The sequence below is a fragment of the Euprymna scolopes genome, chromosome 10 (genome assembly GCF_053919585.1).
Source record: "Euprymna scolopes isolate OS-2025 chromosome 10, ASM5391958v1, whole genome shotgun sequence".
Lineage (NCBI taxonomy): Eukaryota > Metazoa > Mollusca > Cephalopoda > Sepiida > Sepiolidae > Euprymna > Euprymna scolopes.
In genome coordinates this window covers 72,695,853-72,718,309 of record NC_136491.1, presented here as the reverse complement: position 1 = coordinate 72,718,309, position 22,457 = coordinate 72,695,853, and the positions used below count along the sequence as shown (strand labels likewise).

General features: G+C 32.2%; 1 protein-coding gene across 1 annotated transcript in view; it reads left to right on the top strand.

The window, feature by feature from the left end:
- The first annotated feature begins 374 nt into the window (after positions 1-374).
- Positions 375-22,457, top strand: part of LOC145286098 (translocation protein SEC63 homolog) — a 63,480-nt gene continuing 41,397 nt past the window's right edge. Inside the window, exons 1-5 of the mRNA XM_080134778.1 lie at positions 375-876; positions 9,130-9,235; positions 15,505-15,619; positions 17,282-17,397; positions 20,830-20,891. Of these exons, the coding sequence (XP_079990904.1) occupies positions 753-876; positions 9,130-9,235; positions 15,505-15,619; positions 17,282-17,397; positions 20,830-20,891 (523 nt within the window). The 5' untranslated portion in view covers positions 375-752. The remainder of the gene's footprint in view (positions 877-9,129; positions 9,236-15,504; positions 15,620-17,281; positions 17,398-20,829; positions 20,892-22,457) is intronic.

Below are 22,457 nucleotides of genomic sequence, written 5' to 3'. Positions count from 1 at the left end.
AACAGAGACGTCACGTTTTTTTTTGGGGGGGGGTCACGTTGTTTTCCTTCTTCGTGGTACGGGTTCGAGCCTGCCTGCTTGCCTACTACCACTTTTTTCTCTTTGCTCAAAACACACGGGCAGACGGGCACCCAGGTTAGTTCTAAATAAATAGCCAAAAGTTCGTTTGCGTATTTTGCGAAGGAAACTTGAGGTTAACAGCATTTTTATAGAATTACTCCTGTCTTAAGAACTTTTTTTTGCTGTTTTTTTTTTCCTTTGTCAACACATTTTAGTTCGTTAGGGTTAGTGTTGGGGTTAGGGTTTTGCTTTAGGATTTTTGAAGACGGGAGTGATTCTATAAAATTACATCCAATGCTGGGTAGTCCGCTACTATATTAATAATGAATTACATTGCAGACGTGGACGTATTGTGAAGATGTCAAAATATGGTGACCATTGATCCTGTTTATTTATCAAATTAAAAAAATATATATGACTTTTGGCAGTTTCGTGCTTAGGTGACTTAAACGAATAAAAAAAATCCCGAAAATGTAATTCATTTCAAAGAAATATTTGGTTACCTGAAAATAATGAAAACAAACTTCTAGAAAATTCGATAGAAAGAAAAAAAAAAACACTTAACGAAGGAAATCGATAAATGAAATGGAAATAAGCAATCGTAAGAAAAGAAAAAGCTGATTTTTTTTTTGTCAAGTTCCACTTCCACGTGTTTGTATTTGACCTACTTCCGCCTGCTCACAATTCCCAATATGGCGGGCATGCAATTCGAGTACGACGAACAAGGAGGGACATTTCTCTATTTCTTACTCTGCTTTTGGCTTGCTGTCATCGTCTCAGCAACCTGCTATTTCTTCCCTCGCAGTTCAAATGGAGGTGAGTCCTTTCTAATGATGATCGTTACTCGAGAGTCAGTTAAATTGTGAACTTTTAGTGCCGGAGACAGAATCCGGACTCGACGTTTACACGTAGTAACATAATGATTCTCTCCTTCGACAGGATGTTATTCTTTTGCTTTGCATTTTTTATCCGTGCAAGACAATCCTTGTTTGTTTTAATGACGAGCTGATGCTTGAAATCTGTATAATCTTTGATTTCTTAAGCACATGAATGAATTGTTAAATGACCAGACGCTACGAAGAAAACAATAATATTTGAATGAGTCATTCGTCAAATAAACATGTCTCTCCCTCCATATTCCGATGTTTTTATTTCCCCCCGATAGAAAAATACTTCGAATTCAAAATAGAAAGTAGAAATTCCAACCAAAATTGTTTTAATACAGAAATAGATTGTTATTAAGTCTTATCAGGATCCTTTTTCCCCAATCGATTGGTTTCGTTTTTTTTGGTACTTAGACGGAATACGGACCGTGATGAAATAACGTTATTTAGAAACCTATTCTTAACATAAGAAAGGTGTTTTGTTTTTTTTTGTTTGTTTGTTTTTACTAATCTGTACTTTCACCTAACGATTTAATAAATAAAACATGCTGTAAAAGTTGAATTTAACTTAAAAATCATATCTAAAAAAAAAAATATAATAATAATAATAATAACATGGCCCGTTTTTCGTTAGAAAATCGAAAGTTATTTTTTATTTTAAAAAAAAGGTATTATTATACAAACACCGTGACAGCGTTAGGGTTAGGATTAGGGTTTAGGGTTAGGGTTAGGGTTAGGTTTAGGGTTAGGGTTAGGGGTAGGGGTAGGGTTAATTCGCTGTCACGGTGTTTGTATAGTTTTACCAAAAAAAATTTAGGTTCATCATTCAAATTTCAATTAAAATAAAAAATTTCATTTTTTTCCCTCAATTTGCGTTTCGGGCATTTCCATAGAAATATTGCGACTATTAATAATAAGTGACTTACAGATTGTTTCTTGCATTCAACAACATCAAAGAACAATAAAAATTCACGTAAGAATAAAATGATTGATTCTCAATGTTATTTATTTATTTATTTATTTTTTAAGGTTCCTTTTTGTGTTTTTAATTAAAAAGTCTATATTAAGTGATTACTGCAGGAACTTTTAACGTTTTATTCGTTTTCTCATTTGTGTGTTTTTATTTTTAAAAAAATTATTACAAAGACACGAAAACTAGAGTTTTTAAATTTACGTCTCGAGTTTTGCACGATATAAAATTTTTTTTTTTTATTTATTTAATTTAGGGACATAATATCGATCTATGAGTTTTATATGCTTTTTGGCAGATGTGTTGATTTTTTTTTTTTTTTTTTTTTTTTTTTTTTTTACGTGACCATACACACATTTGTTCAACTAGTTTTTCTTTTTGTTTTGTTTTGTTTTTGATGAATTTAACAAGTTAACCCCCCGCCCCCGACTCAATAAAAGTCTTAATTAAACAATATGCTTTAAGGAGTGTAAAAATCTATTACCATGGACCAAGGACGATAACTCTATTCAGTAAAACATACGCATGCGCTCACTGTTTCCATCATTTTGCGTATTGCTGCCATTTGGGCTCAGTGTTGGGGTTAAAGGACTAGCTGGACGCCCGGCGTTGCCCGATCGTACATTACGCTAAAACATGGTATTTTAATTTATGCAGATTGCGTATGTATTATAGAATCAATCCTCTATTGATTATTATATATTTATATATATAGGCAAAATGAATGGAACTCATGACTTTTTGGACTCCCAATTTTTTGTCTGCTAAAATTTTAATCACGTGATTACGGTGTAGCGTCAATAAAATAAACCATTCATTCAAGTGCCGCTTGTTATGGATTTAGCTGAATATGATATTAAAAATCACTTTATCTATAATGCGAGTTTTAAATACACTCCTAGTTCTGATGACCTCCGGCTGATAATGACCATTCGCTCCATATAATCCGGTGGTTTTCATCATGTGCCAGGTGTTGCCGAGCAAAATTCACGGAAAAATTGGATTTAAACTGCAGAAGTACCGAAGTGTGGAACATTCATAATTCTTCATTCAATCCTGGGCAACATCGAATTAAATATAACTTTCAAAATATGATTAAAAAAAAAATACTTTAGTAAAAGTAACAACAAAAGAACTTACGAAAACTTAAGAAAATACGAAACAGAAATAAAAGTATGAAGATTCCCATGCAGTGCCAAGTAGATACAGCTAATCTATAAAAGTGAGATTGTGTGTGCAGCAGAGCTCTACATTGCGAGTGAAACAGTCGCATTTGCGAGTGATTTTTTTTTTTTTTTTTTTTTTTTTTTTTAAGTGGCAATTAGAAATAATGAAATGCTTATCTTTTGGCAATTGTATTTCTTTCACTGACAATCTTCCAAGGCTCACCTGAAACAGTGAGCGCATGCGTATGTTTTACTGATCATCCTTGGTCCATGGTAATAGATTCTTACACTCCTTAAAGCATATTGTTTAATTAAGACTTTTATTGAGTCGGTTAACTTCTTAAATTCATCAAAAACAAAACAAAAAAAAAGAAAAACTAGTTGAACAAACGTGTGTGGTCACGTAAAAAAAAAAAAAAATCAACACATCGGCCAAAAAGCATATAAAACTCATAGATCGATATTATGTCCCTAAATTAAAAAAAAAAAAAAAAAAAATAGTTATTTTTTTTTTTTTGTTTTTTTTTTATATCGTGCAAAACTTGAGACGTAAATTTCACAACTTTAGTTTTCGTGTCTTTGTAATAATTTTTTTAAATAAAAACACACACAAATGAGAAAACGAATAAAACGTTAAAGATCCTGCAGAAATCACTTAATATAGACTTTTTAATTAAAAACACAAAAAGGAACCTTTCAAAAAAAAAAAAATTTTTTTGAGTGAAAATATCTTTTCAACTTTTTTCTTTTGATAAAATGAACAAAGTTAAATTATTTAAACAATAAAAATTTAATAGAACAATATACTCCTTTTTTTTTTTTTTTTTTTTTTTAAACAAAGGCTGTTTAAAAAAACATCTGAAGAAAACCCTTCAAGTATCAATATAAAATTTGTTGTATATTAAGAATTACACTTATTTAAAAATATACAGAAAAATCTTTTTCATGTACATATTTTTCACAGAACGAAGATGTCATATTCTAAAAATCATATGGGTTTGGCTAGTAACTTTTCTATTTGGCTAGTAAATGAAAATATTTAGTTGTCAAAGGTCAATTAAAGATAAATTTGTCCATAGAGTCCTGGTGTGTGTGTAAGCACAACTCTCAACCTACATACTCAACCAATTTTTGATTTACAAACTTAAAATTTGGTATATAGCGTATTCAGACATGTGGAAAACTTTTTAATCAGTTTTCATCCAGAAAAAGGGCTGCTAAGGGGGTCAAAATTTAAAAATTGGTGCTTGGCGGCGGGGAGGGGGTTCGGATTTTTATCTGTTTATCAACTGTTTCACAACTGCGCATGCGTGAATCATTCACATGGCAGCTTCTTTATGTTAAGAATAAGTAGGTTTGAAAACACTTTTTAAAGATCATGGCAAACTGGCCTAATGGTTATCATACTTGACTTACTGTTTTTAGGTTTTGGTTTCGATCTCAACTCAAATGAACTGTTTAAAAAAAACTCATAATCAATAGAGAATTGTTTTTATAATAAATACTTAATCTGCATGAATTAAAATGTTAATTTAAGCATATCTTATGACCGGGCAACAACAGGCAGCCTGTTAGTATAATATATATATATATATATACATACACTCCTATAAATTTTGTTTTTTTTGTGTATTGTGATATTTATATTAAAAACCTTTTTTTTCTGTTTATTTAAAAAGAAAATACAACTTTGTTATATATGGGTCGTGGAATTGCATTTATCTGCAAAAGATCTAGCTAATTTGCATATTCTTTCAAACATTAATTTTAATTCATTCCCTATTAGTTTTTTGTTCAGTTTTCTTATGGGATGATCATCTTTAATTAATTATTACGTGTAATTATATTCATGCAGATATTTTACATGATTTATACTTGCTTAATATTTGCATAAAAAATGTTATAATAAGAACACAAATCTCTTTCCATATATATTTATGTATGCATATATGTATTTGTTCAAAAAATTTTACCTACCAAACTCCTCTGTCAGTTTTTGGTCTACAAACATGAAACTTTATATGTAGGGTATTGAACCCATGCAAAACTTTATATTTGAGTTTTAGCTGAGGAAAATTAATGCAAAAGTGTGAAAATGAAAAAAAATGAAGGTCGAATGATGGCATTACAAATATGCATGCATAACGTAATAGCTATTGGTTCATGTTTTAATTTTTAGCCTTGAAGCAAACATGTCTTCATAACTCAGGGATTAATTCATTTTGCATTCAGAAAGCATTTTATAAATACTTTTCATGTATATTACTAATCCAATTGCTAAATTCCATTTGATTCAGGAACTGAATAACTTTCGGATTACAATCTGATTGTTATCCAATGTAATCCAGTGATCTCACTCAGACAGAATCTTCATTGATCCTGTGTGACATCACAACCAAAATGAAAACAGCTGTCCAGACAGGATTTGCAGTGATCTGATGGACCGAAATATCTTGGTGAAGTAGAAGCATTACAGTACAAAATATGGTATATCTCCAAAAATAAAAGCAAAACTATACAAAAACTTCTAAATTGTGCAACTGGTAAAACCAAACAGGAAAACCATGTAAAAAAAAAAAAAAAAAAAAAATTAAAAAAATAAATTTATTGGACTTAAGGAGTCGGAGTCAGATAAAAACTTTGACTCATAGTAATCCTAGAAATCCATCTCCGACGCCAGCAACTCCGAATCCAACTCCGCAACCCTGATCATTATCTTTTTTATTGATTTTTTAATTGAAAAAAACAAAGGAACAAATGTTTTCTTAAAGTAAACAATATTTCAAATGCACAGAATTAATTTTATGTGAATATAGTTGTTCAGTTCACTGAAAATGAATGCTAAAAAGGTTTGAACATTTGTTTGTAATGTTATTTTTTTGTGTACTTTTGATTTTAAACATAATAATACCCCTGTTCAGTCTCAAGAAACAATGGATGCCCCTTGTAAGAGTAGCTGTGCATGTAATTGTGAGGCAAAGGTTGTGCAATCCCAACTGCATCTCTCCTGAATCAGAACTGCTCAACTCCAGTAGCAAGGAGAGGTCTAGGATGACTGGAACCAATGCTGAGATAAGCGGAAAGCACATACAGCACCTGAAATTCCCAAATGGTTACCCATTTTAGTACCGACCAGGCTCAACATTGCTTAACCCTGGGATCCAACAGGAATCAGCGTGTCAACGCGATTATGCCGTATAGATTCTGCATGATTTTAAATAATTGATTTTAAAAATGGTTAAAGAAAATTTTAGACATTACTGATGCTATATGATCGAGGTGTTGATTCTAAATCTGTAGTTTTATTCTTAGATCAACTGTGCTGCGACACACAAACAACTTAACTTTATATATAGATGCTTATCCTGCCTTGACAAAGTACAAAATAGATTTTGTGGCTTAGTGAGGGATGCCCTTTTCTCTTCCCTGCAACCTCTCTACCACAGAAGAGACGTTGCAAGCTTGTCTTTGTTTTATCATTATTTCCATGGCAAGTGCTCGTCTGAGCTCCAATCTCTGGTCCCCCCTCGCCACTCTTTCACAATAAACACCCGTCTAGCTAAAACCACTGTCAGTAATTTCCCCCACTCTTTATCTGTGCCTAAATCAAAACGTAGATTCCATGAACAAAGCTCCTTTCTGAGAAGTGCACACCTGTGGAATTCTCTTCCGTTTGCCTGTTTCCCACCTGACTACAACTTGGATGTCTTCAAGTCCAACATAAACAAATTCCTGATTAATCACCCCCTTAAGTAAGACACTTTATCAAATCTCCAATACTAACTATTACTACGATATTATCCCATTGATTATTGTACACACAATAACCCTTATCCCCGAGTGGATTTCTGGCCTTGATAAGTGGTGATCCCCCATGTAAAAAAATACAAAATGTACATTTATTACCCAGGAGCAAGATTAATAATGTCTATAATGTTATGAAACAATGTAAAGTGTGAACTGAGATTAACCGGGGTGATCAAAAAATGATGTAAGAATTATAATCTAGATGCTAATAAAATGTAGGTCACGAGAGGTAGACATCTTGTTTAGAATTGTGATTGTTTTGAAAATCTGAAATTCAAGAAGAAAATGGAAATATAAACATTTATTAAAGTTATGTTGGAATGAGGAATATGTGCAAAAACATTTTTCAGAATTACGGTCACTAAGGGGGAAAAATTGGGGGGGGGGGGTATAACAAAGCTAGCTTTGAGAACAAGGTCTGTAGACATTCCACCTTTTGCTCCCTTCAACAGGAGTTGAGGATTTCGCTGTATATGTAAAGCTGAGTGTGCCAAGAGAATGTCGGCATTCCACCACAGTAAAATGTCAGCTATGAAAAAACTTTACACGTGTTGATTCTTTAGTTAAAGAGATGACATCTTCAAACACTTTCACATTTTAGGATCAGTAAAATATTAGGAATACGAACATTGATTTTTTATTTTTTTAGAATTCGAAAAAGACAATTCTTAAAAAGCTAAATAGTTAAAAATTTTACATCCTTATTTTTTCCCCATTTGGCTTCATTTTATTCCTTTCTTCCTCTCTTGCTTTATCTTTCTTTCTTTTCCTGCTTTTTTTTTCTCTCACTCTCTTCCTCTCTCCTTCACATTCTGTCTTGCTTTACTTGCCTTTTCCCTCTCTCTGAAAAATGAGAATTTTCTCATACTTCAAATGGTTCATAGGTAGAGGAGGTAGAAGGCTTTTGTTTCTTCTTTAAAACATATTAGTCGATATTTTTGGTATGAAAGAAAAATGAAGTATTTTAGAACACTCCAAATCACCTTCCCACCGCCACTCTACCACAAAAGAATGAAAATGAGATTTTTTTTTTTTTTTGCACTCTGGCCATCTAACTTGAGAAATTCGAAGGTGGGGGTCATAACCTTTTAGGTTGAGAAATTCATCTCAATTTCAAAGTTTTTTGCCTTTGGAAAGAAATAGATAGCTTAGTTTGGAAGACCCTTTCTTAAAGCTGTCAGTGTATAAAATGGATGTTAAATCGATATGATGATGATGGCTGCTCACATCCCCAATTATTCTAGTCTTCAATACATCATCATATTGGGCAGGTTGCCTAGACCAAATTAACTGTTTCCCTCCACATGTTTCTATCTTCCATGGCCTTAGGAAGATCTTCAAGTTGTAAGCCAGTGTCTTCTGTCAATAATTTTGTGTACGTCTTGATAGGCTTTTCTACTTTAGCGATTCCATGTTTAGGATCCCACAGTACTACATCACTGACAACCTCATCTTTTCTTCTGTAGCAATGTCTGACATATTGTGTTCTTTTTTCTCTTATTACTGAAGAGATCCTAGGCAACCAACCATACAGACGGCTAATGGTTGGGTGTGTTTTCCAGTTTAAGTTTAATACTGGAATATTCTAGTTTAAGTTCCATTTAACTTACTTTCAAGTTTTTTACTGAGGGTCCATGCTGGTGAGCCATAAAGTAGCTTCATCTCCACTACGACTCTAAAAAAAAAGTTTTTCTTGAACTGTTTTGAGAAGGCAGATTTCCATATAACTTCCAACTGATAGAGTGCACTCCAAGCCTTGGCTATTTTTACATGGACGTCTTTTTTTGATTTGATTGTCAAGATAACCCGAAGTCATCTACTTGTTTGAGTGGTGTTCTGTCTAGTGTTTCGATTGGGCCGGTTTGATGGAAAGATATATATTCTATTTTTAGTTGTGTTTGTATGCAGTCTAATCATGACAGCTGACTCTTCCAGGATATGTAGCAACTTTTGTGCATTGTCATCAGCTAACAAAGCAAGATCATCAGCATAATCAACGTCAGTAACCTTCTTTGCTGAATATCATCTGCTTCTTGCTGGAGACAATGTTAGGCCAGATTTGGCATATTAATCAACAGTGTTTCAGTACGTGATCAAGACAGATCACAAATAAGAATGGAGCCAGAGTGTCACCCTGTAGTATGCCAGCTTTTATTTCAACGAGCACATCAGCTTTTAATACAATATTTTATAACACACTATTATTCTCTTAATTACTACTTTTGTTATCTTTTTTTGCCAGATGGAGCTCGTAAATCTAAAAGGGAATGTTCTTGTCCCCCATGTCGAAAGAAACAACAAGAGTTGAAAGCCAAAGAACCTTGGACGAAAGCCAAACAGAATGCAATGTGAGTCATTTATATTTTTTTTAAATTTTGACCCACATTATTTTTATTTTTATTTTTTTTACTGATTTTCTTATTTAATTATGGATAAGCATTGTGTGATTTGTAACAAGTTTATTGGTAGTTGAAATTTTTGGACCTGTATTTAATGTAATTAATGCAACATTTATAAAAATTAAATCTATATATCTATAAAAGTGAAAATGTCTGTGTGTACATTTCCATACCAAATAACTCTGTTAATTTTGGGAAAATCTTTTTAATCAGTTTTCAGCCAGAAATTTGGCTGTCAAAGAATCAAAGTTCAATGATTTGACCTTTGAAAACTCTGCCAAACTCCTCTGCCAATTTTGGGTCTAAACACTTGAAATGTTAAATGTAGGTAACTTGATCATGGCTAAAACTTTGTATTTTCATTTGAGACCAAAATAATAAATGTTAAGGGGTCAAAATTGGAGTCAAAGTTAAAAAGAAATTGACCTCTGCGGTCTCTACGAAATAACTCAGACAAATTTTGGTCTAAACATTTGAAATCTTACATAATTTTGTATTCACACGTAGTGCTAGTTTGTCTATAAAAAACAAAACAATTTAATTGACTCCCAAGTTTTTTTAGTTTTTTTATAAACCAACAACTGTACCTTATATTCCCTGGGATTCATTGATTGCAGACTTTAAAAATGACGAAGGAAAAATTAATTAGCAACAGTTGAAGTTGGATTGTACATTATTTTTCAATGTAATTGCCACTGCAGATGACTACGACTTGAAAGATGACACGAAATGAGTTGCATGCTTTCATGGCCATATCCTTGTCTATAGTGGCGAATGCCTGTATAATAGCAGCTTTCAGAAAGTCAACCATGTTGTTGGCATACTTGTTAGCCTTGGCCTCTATCACGCCCCAGAAAAAATGGTTAAGAAAGTTGCAGATGGGTGAGGAGGACTGTCACAAGTTTGATAACTGATGGCAAGGAACATTGTTGAGCAACTACATTTGGGTCGTTTTGACCTTTTCTACAGGAGGAGTTCTTCTGCTGTAAGATGTAGGGGTACCCAGCGACAATCTTGTCCATTCATAGCTTCACCCTGCTCCTCAGCACCTCCTGGTGTTTTGTTCACTTTTTGGGTACTTGTACAGTTTAGTCAATACATTAACAAATGAAAATATCGAAAAAAAGGTTATATTGTACATATCTGTTTTGGACTGAAGATCTCCCCCCAAAATTTTAATTTAATTTGATCGAGTAGTTTTTATTTTACAGCAGAAAAACATGTTTTTATGAGAGCGTGTTGAAATCAGCCATTACGAAATTTGTTGAACACGCCAAAGGGCTGACACTCCCTCGCCAGCTTTATTAGCTTTTCTTCCTAAAAATCGAACCTTTTGCTCTGTATCATAACAAATTGTTTTTTCGCTGTAAAATAAAAACTACTTGATGAAATTAAGTGAAATTCTTTTTCAGAGAACTTCAGACTATAACGTGTACATACAATATAATGTTTGTTCAATATTTTCATTTTTTAATGTCTTGACTAAACTGTATAAGCGCCACTTTTTGTTATGTGTTGGATACTCTGTATATCATTTTTTAATTCTTGCATATTGTCGCCAATGTTATTTTTTTTTCTCACTGAATTTGTGTGAAGACAGACTTAAGAACCTTATTTCGTTGGGACTGGTATTTTAAGCACCCTCGTCTAATTTGTTTATTTTCAAAAACTGTCATTTTTGTGTCGGACTCGAATGATAATTATAATGCTTCCTTAGACTTTTAATGTTTTTGTCATGAATTAAACTTGAAATAAGATGTTTTTACTGGACAAAACTCAATTTAATTCTTAACATGAAAATTGTCTAGAGACTCAGTTCTGTAAGGAAGTACCGAAAACCTTTTTGTATTTTTATTTTTAATAAACATTGTTTTTGTATATATATATATATATAATTTTTTTTTTTTTTTTTTTTTTTTTTGTTTAATGGAGATTTGAAAATTTGTAACAATGTAAAACAATAAAAACAAATCAAATTTGAACAATATAAAAACGTATGGAAACATCTATATATATAAAAGACAAATGTGACGTGCACATTTTTTGTATGTCTCGAAAAGGCTTTTTTTGCCGACAGTCACCGGGGGGGGGGGTTACTATCGCTTAAAACTGTTTATATAGCCCCTAGATCATATTATGTACGAGTTGCGAACGCACGTTGCGTCTAGATTTATTTATGTTGATTTTTACAAAATTATTTATTTATTTACGTTGATTTTTACAAAATTATTTCAGCCCGTCTTGTGTTCGTTCAGCTTTTTTTGTATAAAACCGAAACTAATTCAAAGCTAAGGCAGTTCCTGGCAATCGCATTGGGAAACGTCCAGAAGCAATCAGCTTTGATTAATGTGGGGCCAAACTCCTTATATCAAACAATTGCTATTCAATCTGGACAATGAGGAGCTGGTTTCCCCCTCCCAACATCTTGGGGAAACAACCAGCCAAAGTTGGGTAAACAAACTCAAAAGCTGCCCCGCAGTAAAAGTTAACTCCGCTACTTCTATATTTGACCTCAATTGTCAAATTCTGTTTGTAATACTTAAATAAAAAAATTAAAACGTGTTTCAGTTGCTCTTTGTTGGCCGAGCGGGTAACATGTCAGGTTTTTTGCACACTTTATTTTCCACCTTCGCCTCAAGGTTTCAGGTTCGATCCTAACTACTTACCAAAGCCCCCCCCCCCTCAACACAAACACCCAGGCAACGATTTTTTTTAAAGAAGTTTTAACATTGTTTTTTATATATATATATATATAAACAGGGTTCTTACTTCGCTTATTCTTTTGTTTTGATCCCCGCCCAACACGCACACCTAAACACCCAGGCAACGCTAGGTACCCCCGCTAGTCTATAATATAAATCTCATCTGTATGTATGTATGTATGTTTGTATGTCTGCCTAAAAATTTTGACAGAGGCGACGGATTTTCACAAGATCAGTATCATTTTGAAGCTCGACCCTGTGGACGACAAATATCGAAAAATTGGCTAAAAACATGAATTCCTTCACCCTCAACTGGGCACTTTTCTACAGGGAGGATCAATTATTTTTTTATTTTATTTTTTATTTTTATTTTTTATTTATTTTTTTTTTTTGCTAACACTTTTTGCAAGTCATTCAACCCTCCAACATAGCTTTGGGGCTCCAACATAGCTTTTAAAAAAATTAAGTCCACCTTCTTAATGAGTTACCTCTTTTTTTAAAATGAGACGATCCTTATATTATGCACAGCGATACACAATATCACATGCACTAAATTTGAAAAACATCAGCATTAAAAAAATAAATAATGCATCATCGAGAATCGTAATTTGAAGTAGCCTTGGAAAAAAAATTAATGACACACACAAAGGGTTTTGTCCCTTTTTGAAAGCAAGACTTTTTTCCATTTTACTGGTAATAATTTTAGGAGGGATGACACCTCCTTTGGATAGAGGAAAATGTGTGTGTGTGTATATATATATATATATATGTATATAAAATAAAAATTACAATTAAATTTACCAAAATGATCCAAGATGGTAAAACTAAAGTATATTAAAGAATTAATATTTATAAAGTAATCTCAACCAGATGTAAAAGCTCGATAAAACCAAATGGGAGATAGAGCTTATAATAAGAGCAAACAGTTAATAAAACATGTTATAAAACACTTTGAAAAAGAATTAAAAACATATTTAATCTGAAAAGGAAACACTTGATAAGTGGATAGTCCTTAATCCGCGGAGTTTCAAAGAAATACTTTCCTTCTCATCAGAGGGTAGAAATTAGCAAAATGCGGGATCGGATTTTGCATACAAAAGTATTTGATGAAATTACAAGTAAGTCTTACTTGATAACAAAAAGTGAAGCAGAGGGAATATGGTGAAGAAAAAGGTGATTACACGTGAATGGATAAAATCCAAAAATATAACTCCAAGAAAGTTAATTGAGTTTCCATTTGCACAAGTAAAATCCAAGGAAATCACGTAATTGGAAGATGGTCCAAAATAATCCAAAAGGCCGAAATCCATGGAATAATTCACAAATATGTACAAAGAAAAGGGGAAAATTCCAATAATATTATTAAAAGAAAAATAAGATATGCTTTTCACATGACTGCCGAAACATATTTATTTTTTCCATTTAGTGTCTTTTTTTCTTGCTGACATTTTCTTAAGTAATAACCTGTACATTTCAGTTGACCTATATTTTTTTGCCCTATATTTTTTTCGCGCCTTTTAACATCCTTTTTGTCTGGGTCATTTTGACATTTGCTTTTCTATCTTATATTTAATTCTATCACCATTTAATTTTTTTTTCCTCTCCTTCCCTGATCTTTCTTATTATGTCTCGGCAGTCGTGTGAAAAGCATATCTTATTTTTGTCCTATCTTTAACAAAAGTTATTAAGAAGGTAAATCTGTGTTGAAAAATTTAGTGACTGAAATGTTTATTCTATTATCAAATTGTATTTCTGTCTGCTTTTACATGAAGTAAATCTGATTTTTAAAAAATTTGTTTGGCTATTAAAAGAAGAATCTAGCTTGACCTAATGTGCTATGAATTATATTAAGAAGGTTCAATTTATTAGCTAAAGTGAATGAAACAGTCAATTACACTTACTGTCTTGAGTGGAGAGCCATTCATTCTTGTGATAGAAAAATGATCCTAAAAGGGATGGCAAAAGAAATAACTATTGTAGAAAAAAAGAAACTTATCCAGTTACAAATATTAAATGTAGTTATCCCAAGCAATAATTGGCAACATCAATCCAGTCAGCAAAGTTTTGTTTTAAATTGTAAAGAATTCTAAGCAAAAATTGGCAACATCAAGCTTTGAATTGTAAAGAATTCCCGGTAAAAATTGCTAATATTAATCCAGTCAAGATTAGCAAAGCGTAATTCCTTTCTCATATCAAGACGAAATGCTATGACTGAAAAATTCAAAGAGATTCAACATATTTTATCCAGTGATTTTTTTTTTTTTTTTTTTTTTTTTAATATCTGAATGGCTTGTTATGCTGAAAATATTGTGACAGCTTCCACTATTGTTGCACTTTTTCTTTGAGATAATAGAATCATGCATAATGTTTAGGTTGTCACCATTGTGATTCATTTTCATTTACCACAAGATATTACATTTGTAAGGATTTTGGTGCTTATTCAGATTGCCTCTTATAACGATAAACAAAAATGAAGAAAATCTTTTCCTGTGTACCTACTTGTCACGGAATGAAGATTGTATTTTCCACAAAACACAAAAATTGATCAAGTAGTTTTTTTTATTTTTTCTTTGTTTTTTGTTTTTTTCTTAAGAAAATCAAATTTTACACTTTTTAGCGGTAACTTGTTTTCACCACTATTTGTTTATGGAGATGGTAATTTCAATTTTTGTTTTGAACTTGCATAAACTGTATACAAATTTAAACAAATTTATGAAAAAAATGTCTTTAAAAAAACATGTTAATAATAAAGTATTTTGTTTTAATTTGTAAATTCGTAAGTTTACATATTTAAAAAAAAAAAAAAAAACAATTTCCCTTGTGGGTTGTTTGCCCTTGTCTATCCTCGCTTTCATTCAAGTATGGATGCTGTTTTTTCTCACTGTATAGTGAATGATCATTTGATTTTTGTGAACACTAATTGATCAAATTACATGATTTTATTTAATATTTCATCTTCGTTACATGACTTGTACATACACCATAAAGACTTTTTTTCTATTTTCTTTAATTTTAAATGCCACCATAAGTGCCAATTTGAATAAGCACAGGATCTTGTTTTACTTGTTTGAAACCTGCATTTTTAGTTATATACTGAGAAAATTAGTTTCTAGCATACAAGACAGCAATTTTTTTTAGTCTTTTTTTGATGGCTGATTATGCTAGCAAAATGGTTGTTTAGTTTTCTCCCACCGCAAGAGACACCAGGGTCAGAAAATAAATTTGGTATCATTGTTTTGCGGAGATGTTTTTTTCCACATTGAAAGTTCTTAGATATAATGAAACTAAAATTTGTTTTGAAATACCTACTCCAAAATGTTCGAAGAAGAATAAAGTTAGCTCCTAAAAAAATCTACAATGTCATAAAATTAGTAAAATAAAAAAAACTTGAATATCAGAAAAGAAATATACAAATTAAGAAATATAATTTCTACATTTTTTAACTATTTTTATTACTTTGTCAAAATGAATGTTTTACTTTTTAATAGTTTCCTTTGTTTAATTTGCTTGTTCTAGTAAAATCGTTCTTGTTTTGGGATGGCTCATCTTCTTCATTTTGGCCTACAAATGTTACAAAATGGACAGCGACACCAAGGAGTATGATCCCTTTGCAGAACTTGGTGTTGACCGAGTAAGTATTTTTCTTATTCATTTTTGAGTTATACAGAAAATGTTTTGTTTGAAGTAACTTAAAAATCTTAGGATTTAAGCATGTTATTTATATAATTAAATTGTCTTAACATTCTGGGAGAAAATATTTTTCTGTTGAGTATAGATGTTAGTTGATAACCTATATTAAAATAATTTCCCTAACTTAAGTTTCAATTATTCAGAGTAATGTGACACAATGTGATGTCTGAAAGTTATATTGAAAATCTGCCCTCCTGGAACAGATCAAGAAAAACTTTTTTTAGAGTCGTAATGGAGACGGTACTGTTTTATGGTTCACCAGCATGGACTCTCAGTATAAAACTTGGAAGTAAGTTAATTTGAACTTACTTACGGGTAGTGTTAAACTTAAACTGGAAAACACACCCAACTATTATAGTAGTAGTCGTCTGTATATTCAGTTGCTCAGGATCTCTTTAGTAATAAGAGAAAGAACACTATATGGCAGATATTACTACGGAAAAAAAGATGAGGTCATCAGTGATGTGGTACTGTGGGATCCTAAACACAGATCCACTAAAGTAAGAAGACCTATAGATGTAGACAATATTATTGACAGAAGACACTTCCTTACCACTTGAAGATCTTCCTAAGGCCATGGAAGATAGAGACCTATGGAGGGAAAGAGTTAATTTGGTCTAAACAACCCAGCCCGATATGGTGATGAATGTGACACAAAAATAAAAATAGCTAAATCGTTTACGAAATAGAAAATCATTTGTATGAATTGTGGAAGAGATGAGTTGTGATTAAGTAAAATTTTATTTTGCTATTGTTCAAAATAGACTTGTAGAGTATGAAGGTATAAGGTTTAACTGCAACTCCTACGATTCTAATAATTAATAACTATCTATATATATAAATAGAGATTTTGTTCGTCCTTCCATTTGTCAGTCACAATTTTTTAAAATCCATTGCATAATTTTTATTATTTTGAAATATCAAATCTTAACTTTTAGAAATTGAGAATATAGCATTAACTATAAATAATAAATTCCCAATACGTAAAGCAGATGCCATGATCAGAAATCGAAACTGAAACCTTGAGACCTTCAATCTGAGGTTCTACCAAATGACTTGTTTGGACGTTCTTATAAATAAAGCTTATAACATTACCTTAACAAAATAATCATTGCTTTTGTGTAATGTTATAGATTTATGATTTATTTCATGTTTCAAAAAATAAAATGGCTAAACATTATCAATAGCATTGAAAATTATATTAATAATCCAAAACAATTTATTGTCTTAACTACATATTGTATGTAGGTCTTTCATAATTATAAAATCCTCCTAGCTTAGCAAAAAAAGAAATGACCCCCAAAAAATCCAAAATGTACTTTTTTATGCATATAGTATAATAACTGTAATTGTATTTTTTTTTTTTTTTGTTGTTATAGATTCCAAACATATGTCTGTTCAGCATTAATGCTAACATTATTTTGCCCTTTTTAAATAAGATGTTTCCAATTCTTTATAGCCAATACGATTATTTTTCTATAAAGATTCCATTTTTCTTTTATTGGTATTAACTTTAACAATTGAATAGTAATGTTCTTTTCTTTCTTTTGGTGTGTGTTTAGGAAGGTAGATGTTAAGTGATGTTTATTTTCTTTTTATGCAGGGAGCCAGCATTGCTGATATCAAGAAAGCTTTCCGCAGACTTAGTTTGAAATACCATCCTGACAGAGAATCTGGAGATTCCAAGAAATTTATGCTGATTGCAAAAGCTCATGCAGCGTTCGTAAATTTAAAATAAACTATTTTCTCTTTTCCATTGTTTTTTATTGGGGGTAGGTTGATTGTATTTGTTGCATATGACGCCTAAAAATATTGTCAGTTAACAAAGGGGGCTTGCAATGGAAGAAAAAAAAATAAAGCAATTCATCTTTCAGTCATTAAATAAAGTTTTAGTGGATAAAACAATCTTTATAAACAATGTTTAACTTGATTCTATTGCTTAATTTTACAAATTATTGCTTGATTCACCGGATTTCTGAGTTGCTCAGTTTGTCAAGTTTCAAAGTTTAAATAAGTTTTCGAGTTGCTTGTCTTGCTGAGCTCCAGAGTTGTTCAATTCGACTGACCAGGTTTCAAATAATGACTTGCATCACTGTGAGCAAGGAATTCATTTGATCCTAAGTATTTGATGTTTATATGTGCTGAATTTTATTGATTTCTATATCCAATTGCATAATTTCTCTTTCCTTATTTTAGTTTTGTCCAAAATATCCTTGGTTTTTATCAGCAAAGTTAAAACATCTGATTGGTTAATGTTTATCCAGTTACATGCTCTAGTTTATAATTCTGTAATCTTCTGTTTTTCAATATAGTTTTAGAAATTAACAATTAGCATATGAGAAATATGTCATTTTACTTTTTACTTTGCATTTTGTGTGCTGTCTACGGAAGAAGAATAACATTGGGCTGTGTTTATAGGCATTGAATATACTAATTCGATTCACGTCCCAAATTCCACCTATATTAAAAAGAAAAGAAAAAAAAACAATGTATAATGTACATACCCGTGATGGAACAAAAATATCATATTCCAAAAATCACATAAATTGATCAAGTAGCTTTATTTTTAACTAAGAAAATCAGATTTTATGAGGAAGTAAAAGGAACTGTCTCGCATCATTATCTTGAAAAAACAAATCCAAAATAATTCAAACTTGCAATGCCTATGATTTTCCATTAATCACTTAAAATTGTTTAAAAATGATTTTCTTTATAAAAATAAAGCCACTTGATCAATTTATGTGATTTTTGGAAGATGATCTTTTCTCTATTTTTGTTTTTTAATATAGGGGAAACCTGGATAACCACCTCTAATTTGTACACATCCTTGTTGTCATGTGTTGATCACAGAATATCTTAAGTTTTGATAAAGAGGTTCAGTGATGATTTGGTTTGTACACATAAGATTATGCGTCTGGATATTTGATTCTGAATTTAACATTTTGTTTTTTCTGGCGGACTTTCAACTAAGAATCTGGATTCCTTTATTTTTATGTTCATGAGCTCTTTCATTTATTTTTTTTTATTCAAGTCGAATAAGGACATTTAAACTAGACAAAGACTTTAGAGTCGTTATTCTCAACCAAAGTGATTATATTGAGAAAATGATGATGATATTTGGCGATGCTACAAAATTTGAACATTTAGGCAGCACCAATGTTAGTGATGGGACATTTACAACAGAAAGCAAGCTACAATCTCGCTCCCTCAGATTTCATAAAGGTGGATGGCTTTACAAAGAAAATTATGATCGAATTCATCCTGTGGGTTCTCAACATCCCATCATGTATGGTTTACCTAAGGTCCATAAGGAAAATGTCCCTATGAGACCTATTCTATCAATGATGAGTTCTGCCCAACATAGATTGGGTAAATGGTTAGCTGAGATCCTTACACCTGTCCTGAGGATATACTCTGGATTTTGCATTCCTGATTCTTTTTGGTTTGCAGAATTTATTCATGATGTCAAGGGTTCATCGAATACTCAGTATTCATGTTCTCATGAAATCCAGCTTGCTCAACTATGTGTCACTGTTAAACTATCAGGATTTCTGGTGATAGTTCCCTAGTCAAGCCCTCATTTCCTGAGCATATATTTCTTGAACTCATGGATTTAGCTATTAAGTCAGTTGAATTTAGTTTTGACGGGAACATATATCATCAAGTTGATGGGGTAGCAATGGGAAGTCTTTTGGGTCCAACATTGGCTAACATTTTTGTTGGAATTCAAGAGCAACTGCTTTTTCATCAGTTTCCTAAACTGATGTGCTATTTTCGCTTTAGGGATAGCATTTTTGTTATATGTTCATCCTGCATGGAAACTGAGGAGTTGTTATGAAAATTAGACTTACTTCACCCTGCATTGATCTTTACTATGGAGGGTGATGTTAATGGCTCATTACCGTTCTTAGATGTTCTCATCGAAAGATCTCATATGAGTTTTCTTACGAACATATATACGAAACCAACTTTTACAGATTAATATATTAGTTGGTTTTCGTTCTCCCCTAAAATCAGAAAAATAAATCTTATCAAAACCTTTGTACATCAGGCTTTGTTGATCTGCTCTATTACTAAACTAGATGCTAAACTCCAAAACATAACTGAGATGCTTTTGGCCTATGGTTATCCTTTACATAAATCGAAAAATATGTAAGGGATAAAATCCTGGCATTTAAGGATGGATCTTTGTGGACCCTCAAAAATGTGTGATATATGTGAAACTCCCGTGGATTGGTGTTAAAAGCCAGGAGTTTCCACACAAAATTGCTACATCTATTTTGCATTGCTATTTTGCAATTAAGGTTCAAACAGTTTGGGATGAGAAATGCTTTCCCCTTCTTTTGGAAGAATAGTATCCTTACCACTCAATACAATATGGTGGTTTATCGTTTTAATAGTTAGTGCGAGGCTGATTATGTGGGGCATACCATTCAACATGTCCCCTCTCCTTCGATATATATGCACAAAAGAAATGGCCAACATGGTAAACATTTATTGCAATGCTAGATCTGCATTGGAGGATACATGGATGAAACTTTACCTTTCAAAGAACATGCTTGAAAATCCACTTAATAGACGGTGTCTATTAAGTTGCATCAGCTGTCTCTGTGTAAACAGAAAGAACATAGCCATAATTTGGAAATCATGGGTGTTCGATGGAATAGTTTCTTTTTCTCTTTTCCCTCATACAATTTTTTTTTTTATCTTTGTCTACTCTCACTAGTAATTTATGGTCTTTTGATCACATTTTTAAACGATGCTCCCCCCCCCCCCCCCCGTTGCCAACGTTTATTTTGAAAAGTGTCGGTCGAAAGAAATCTTATTAGCATTTTTTCCCCTCCTCTACTCCATCTCTAATTTTCCCTCTTTTGTCTAATTTGTGTTGTTTTTTAAAACCTTGAATAAATAATAAAGGAGAAAAATATTTTTGAAGTGTATTTTAGTTTCTGTTCATTATCACACTTTTCTTTCTTTTTTTTTTTTTAATATATATTGAAACGATGAAAGAAAAAAATACCTTAACAATTAATAATAATGGCACTGCGCCCAATATTATTCAAATGTTTGATAAAATTATCTACCCATAAAAATGTGTTTGCAATTGAATATAGAAAAGCATTTTATCTTTATTTTTATTTTCATTTTTAGATTGACAGATGAAGAATCTCGTAAAAATTGGGAAGTATATGGTAATCCTGATGGGCCTGGAGGTAAAAAATAATTTTGATAAAGCTAAGTTTATATTGAAAACTCTAATCAAATTTATTGACAAAAACTAGCAAAGTGCAGCAAGCCATCTGGAAAGATAAGAATACTGTCTGAATGTTTGTCCAAGACATCTTTAAAACAAATATGGTAGAAATCATGACCATCTCCTCTGGTATTCTGTTGCATGGAGCATAAACACTAACAGAGAATACTTCCTTTTTTTTCTTTTGCTGGGTCATGAGAAAAGAACTAATCTTAATTTTTACACTAGTTATCTTATTACTAACTAGTGATTGTTAACGACATTTCCTGGGTGTGGAGAGGTTTTATGGTAACGGTATTGAGCAACGGAACCCTAAAAGAAATTTTTTTTAAATTACCCCCCCCCCTAAAAATATGAAAATAGTAGTGAGTATCTGCACGAGTGCAAAAAAATAAAAAAAATTAGCTGCAGTAGCCAGGCTCGAACCTGTAACACGAAGGAGGAAAAGAAGGTGAAAAAAAGCCAACCATTTAGCCCCCGCGCCCACTGCGACAAACGACATTGGCAGGTTTCAAAATAAGGCTAATCATTGCAGGGCGTATGATGACTTTGTAAAAATATTGACAAAAAAAGTGACCCTTCCTTAAAAAAGACAGCCCAGTTGATGGTGAAAGAATTAATTTTTTTGACCAATTTTTGGATATCTGTCGGCTGAGAGACTGAACTTTCAAACGATACCAATTTTGTCAATGTTGATCATGTGTGTCAAAAGTTTTAGCGAAACATATAAACATACACACACTAACAGATGTTTGAGATCCATATTACAGATTCCAAACTGATTTATCAAATACAGTATGTTATCTAATATTTTAGCTGGCATCTTGGTTGGTTTACAATAAAAATAATAGGTCTTTTTTTTTTTTCTTTTTTTTTTTACATCACCACATTATCAAGGCCAAGAGGCCACTCAGGGATAAGGGTTAAAGAGTGTACAGTAGAAATTGGACAATATAGTAATCGTTAGTAATGAAAATTTGGTAAATTTGATAACTTATATGGAACGGCTCATCAAGAACTTATTTACGTTAGACTTGAAGACAACCATATTGTAGTCAGCCGGAAAGCAGGAAAACGGAAGACAATTCCACAGGCGTGCAGTTCTAAGAAAGAAGCTTTGTTCATGGAATCTACGTTTAGGTTTAGGCACAAATAAAGAGTGGGGGAATTATTGATAGTGTTTACAGCTAGACGAGTGTTTCTTGTGAAAGTTTGGCAAGGAGGGACCATAGATTGAAGCTCAGTCGAACACTTTCCATGAAAATAACGATACATCACAGACAAACTCGCAACATCTCTTCTGTGAGATAGAGGTTGCAAGGAAGAGAAAAGGACATCTCCTACGAGGCTACGAAGTCTATTTTGAACTCTATCAAGGCAGGACAAGTCCTTTCTAGCAGCTCCTACCCAGATGTGGCAACAGTATTCCATCCTTGGACGTACCTGGCTCTTATATAGATAGAGAATAGCATCAGCAGTGAGATATCTACCGGATCGATAGAAAGATCCCACCATTTTTCCAGCG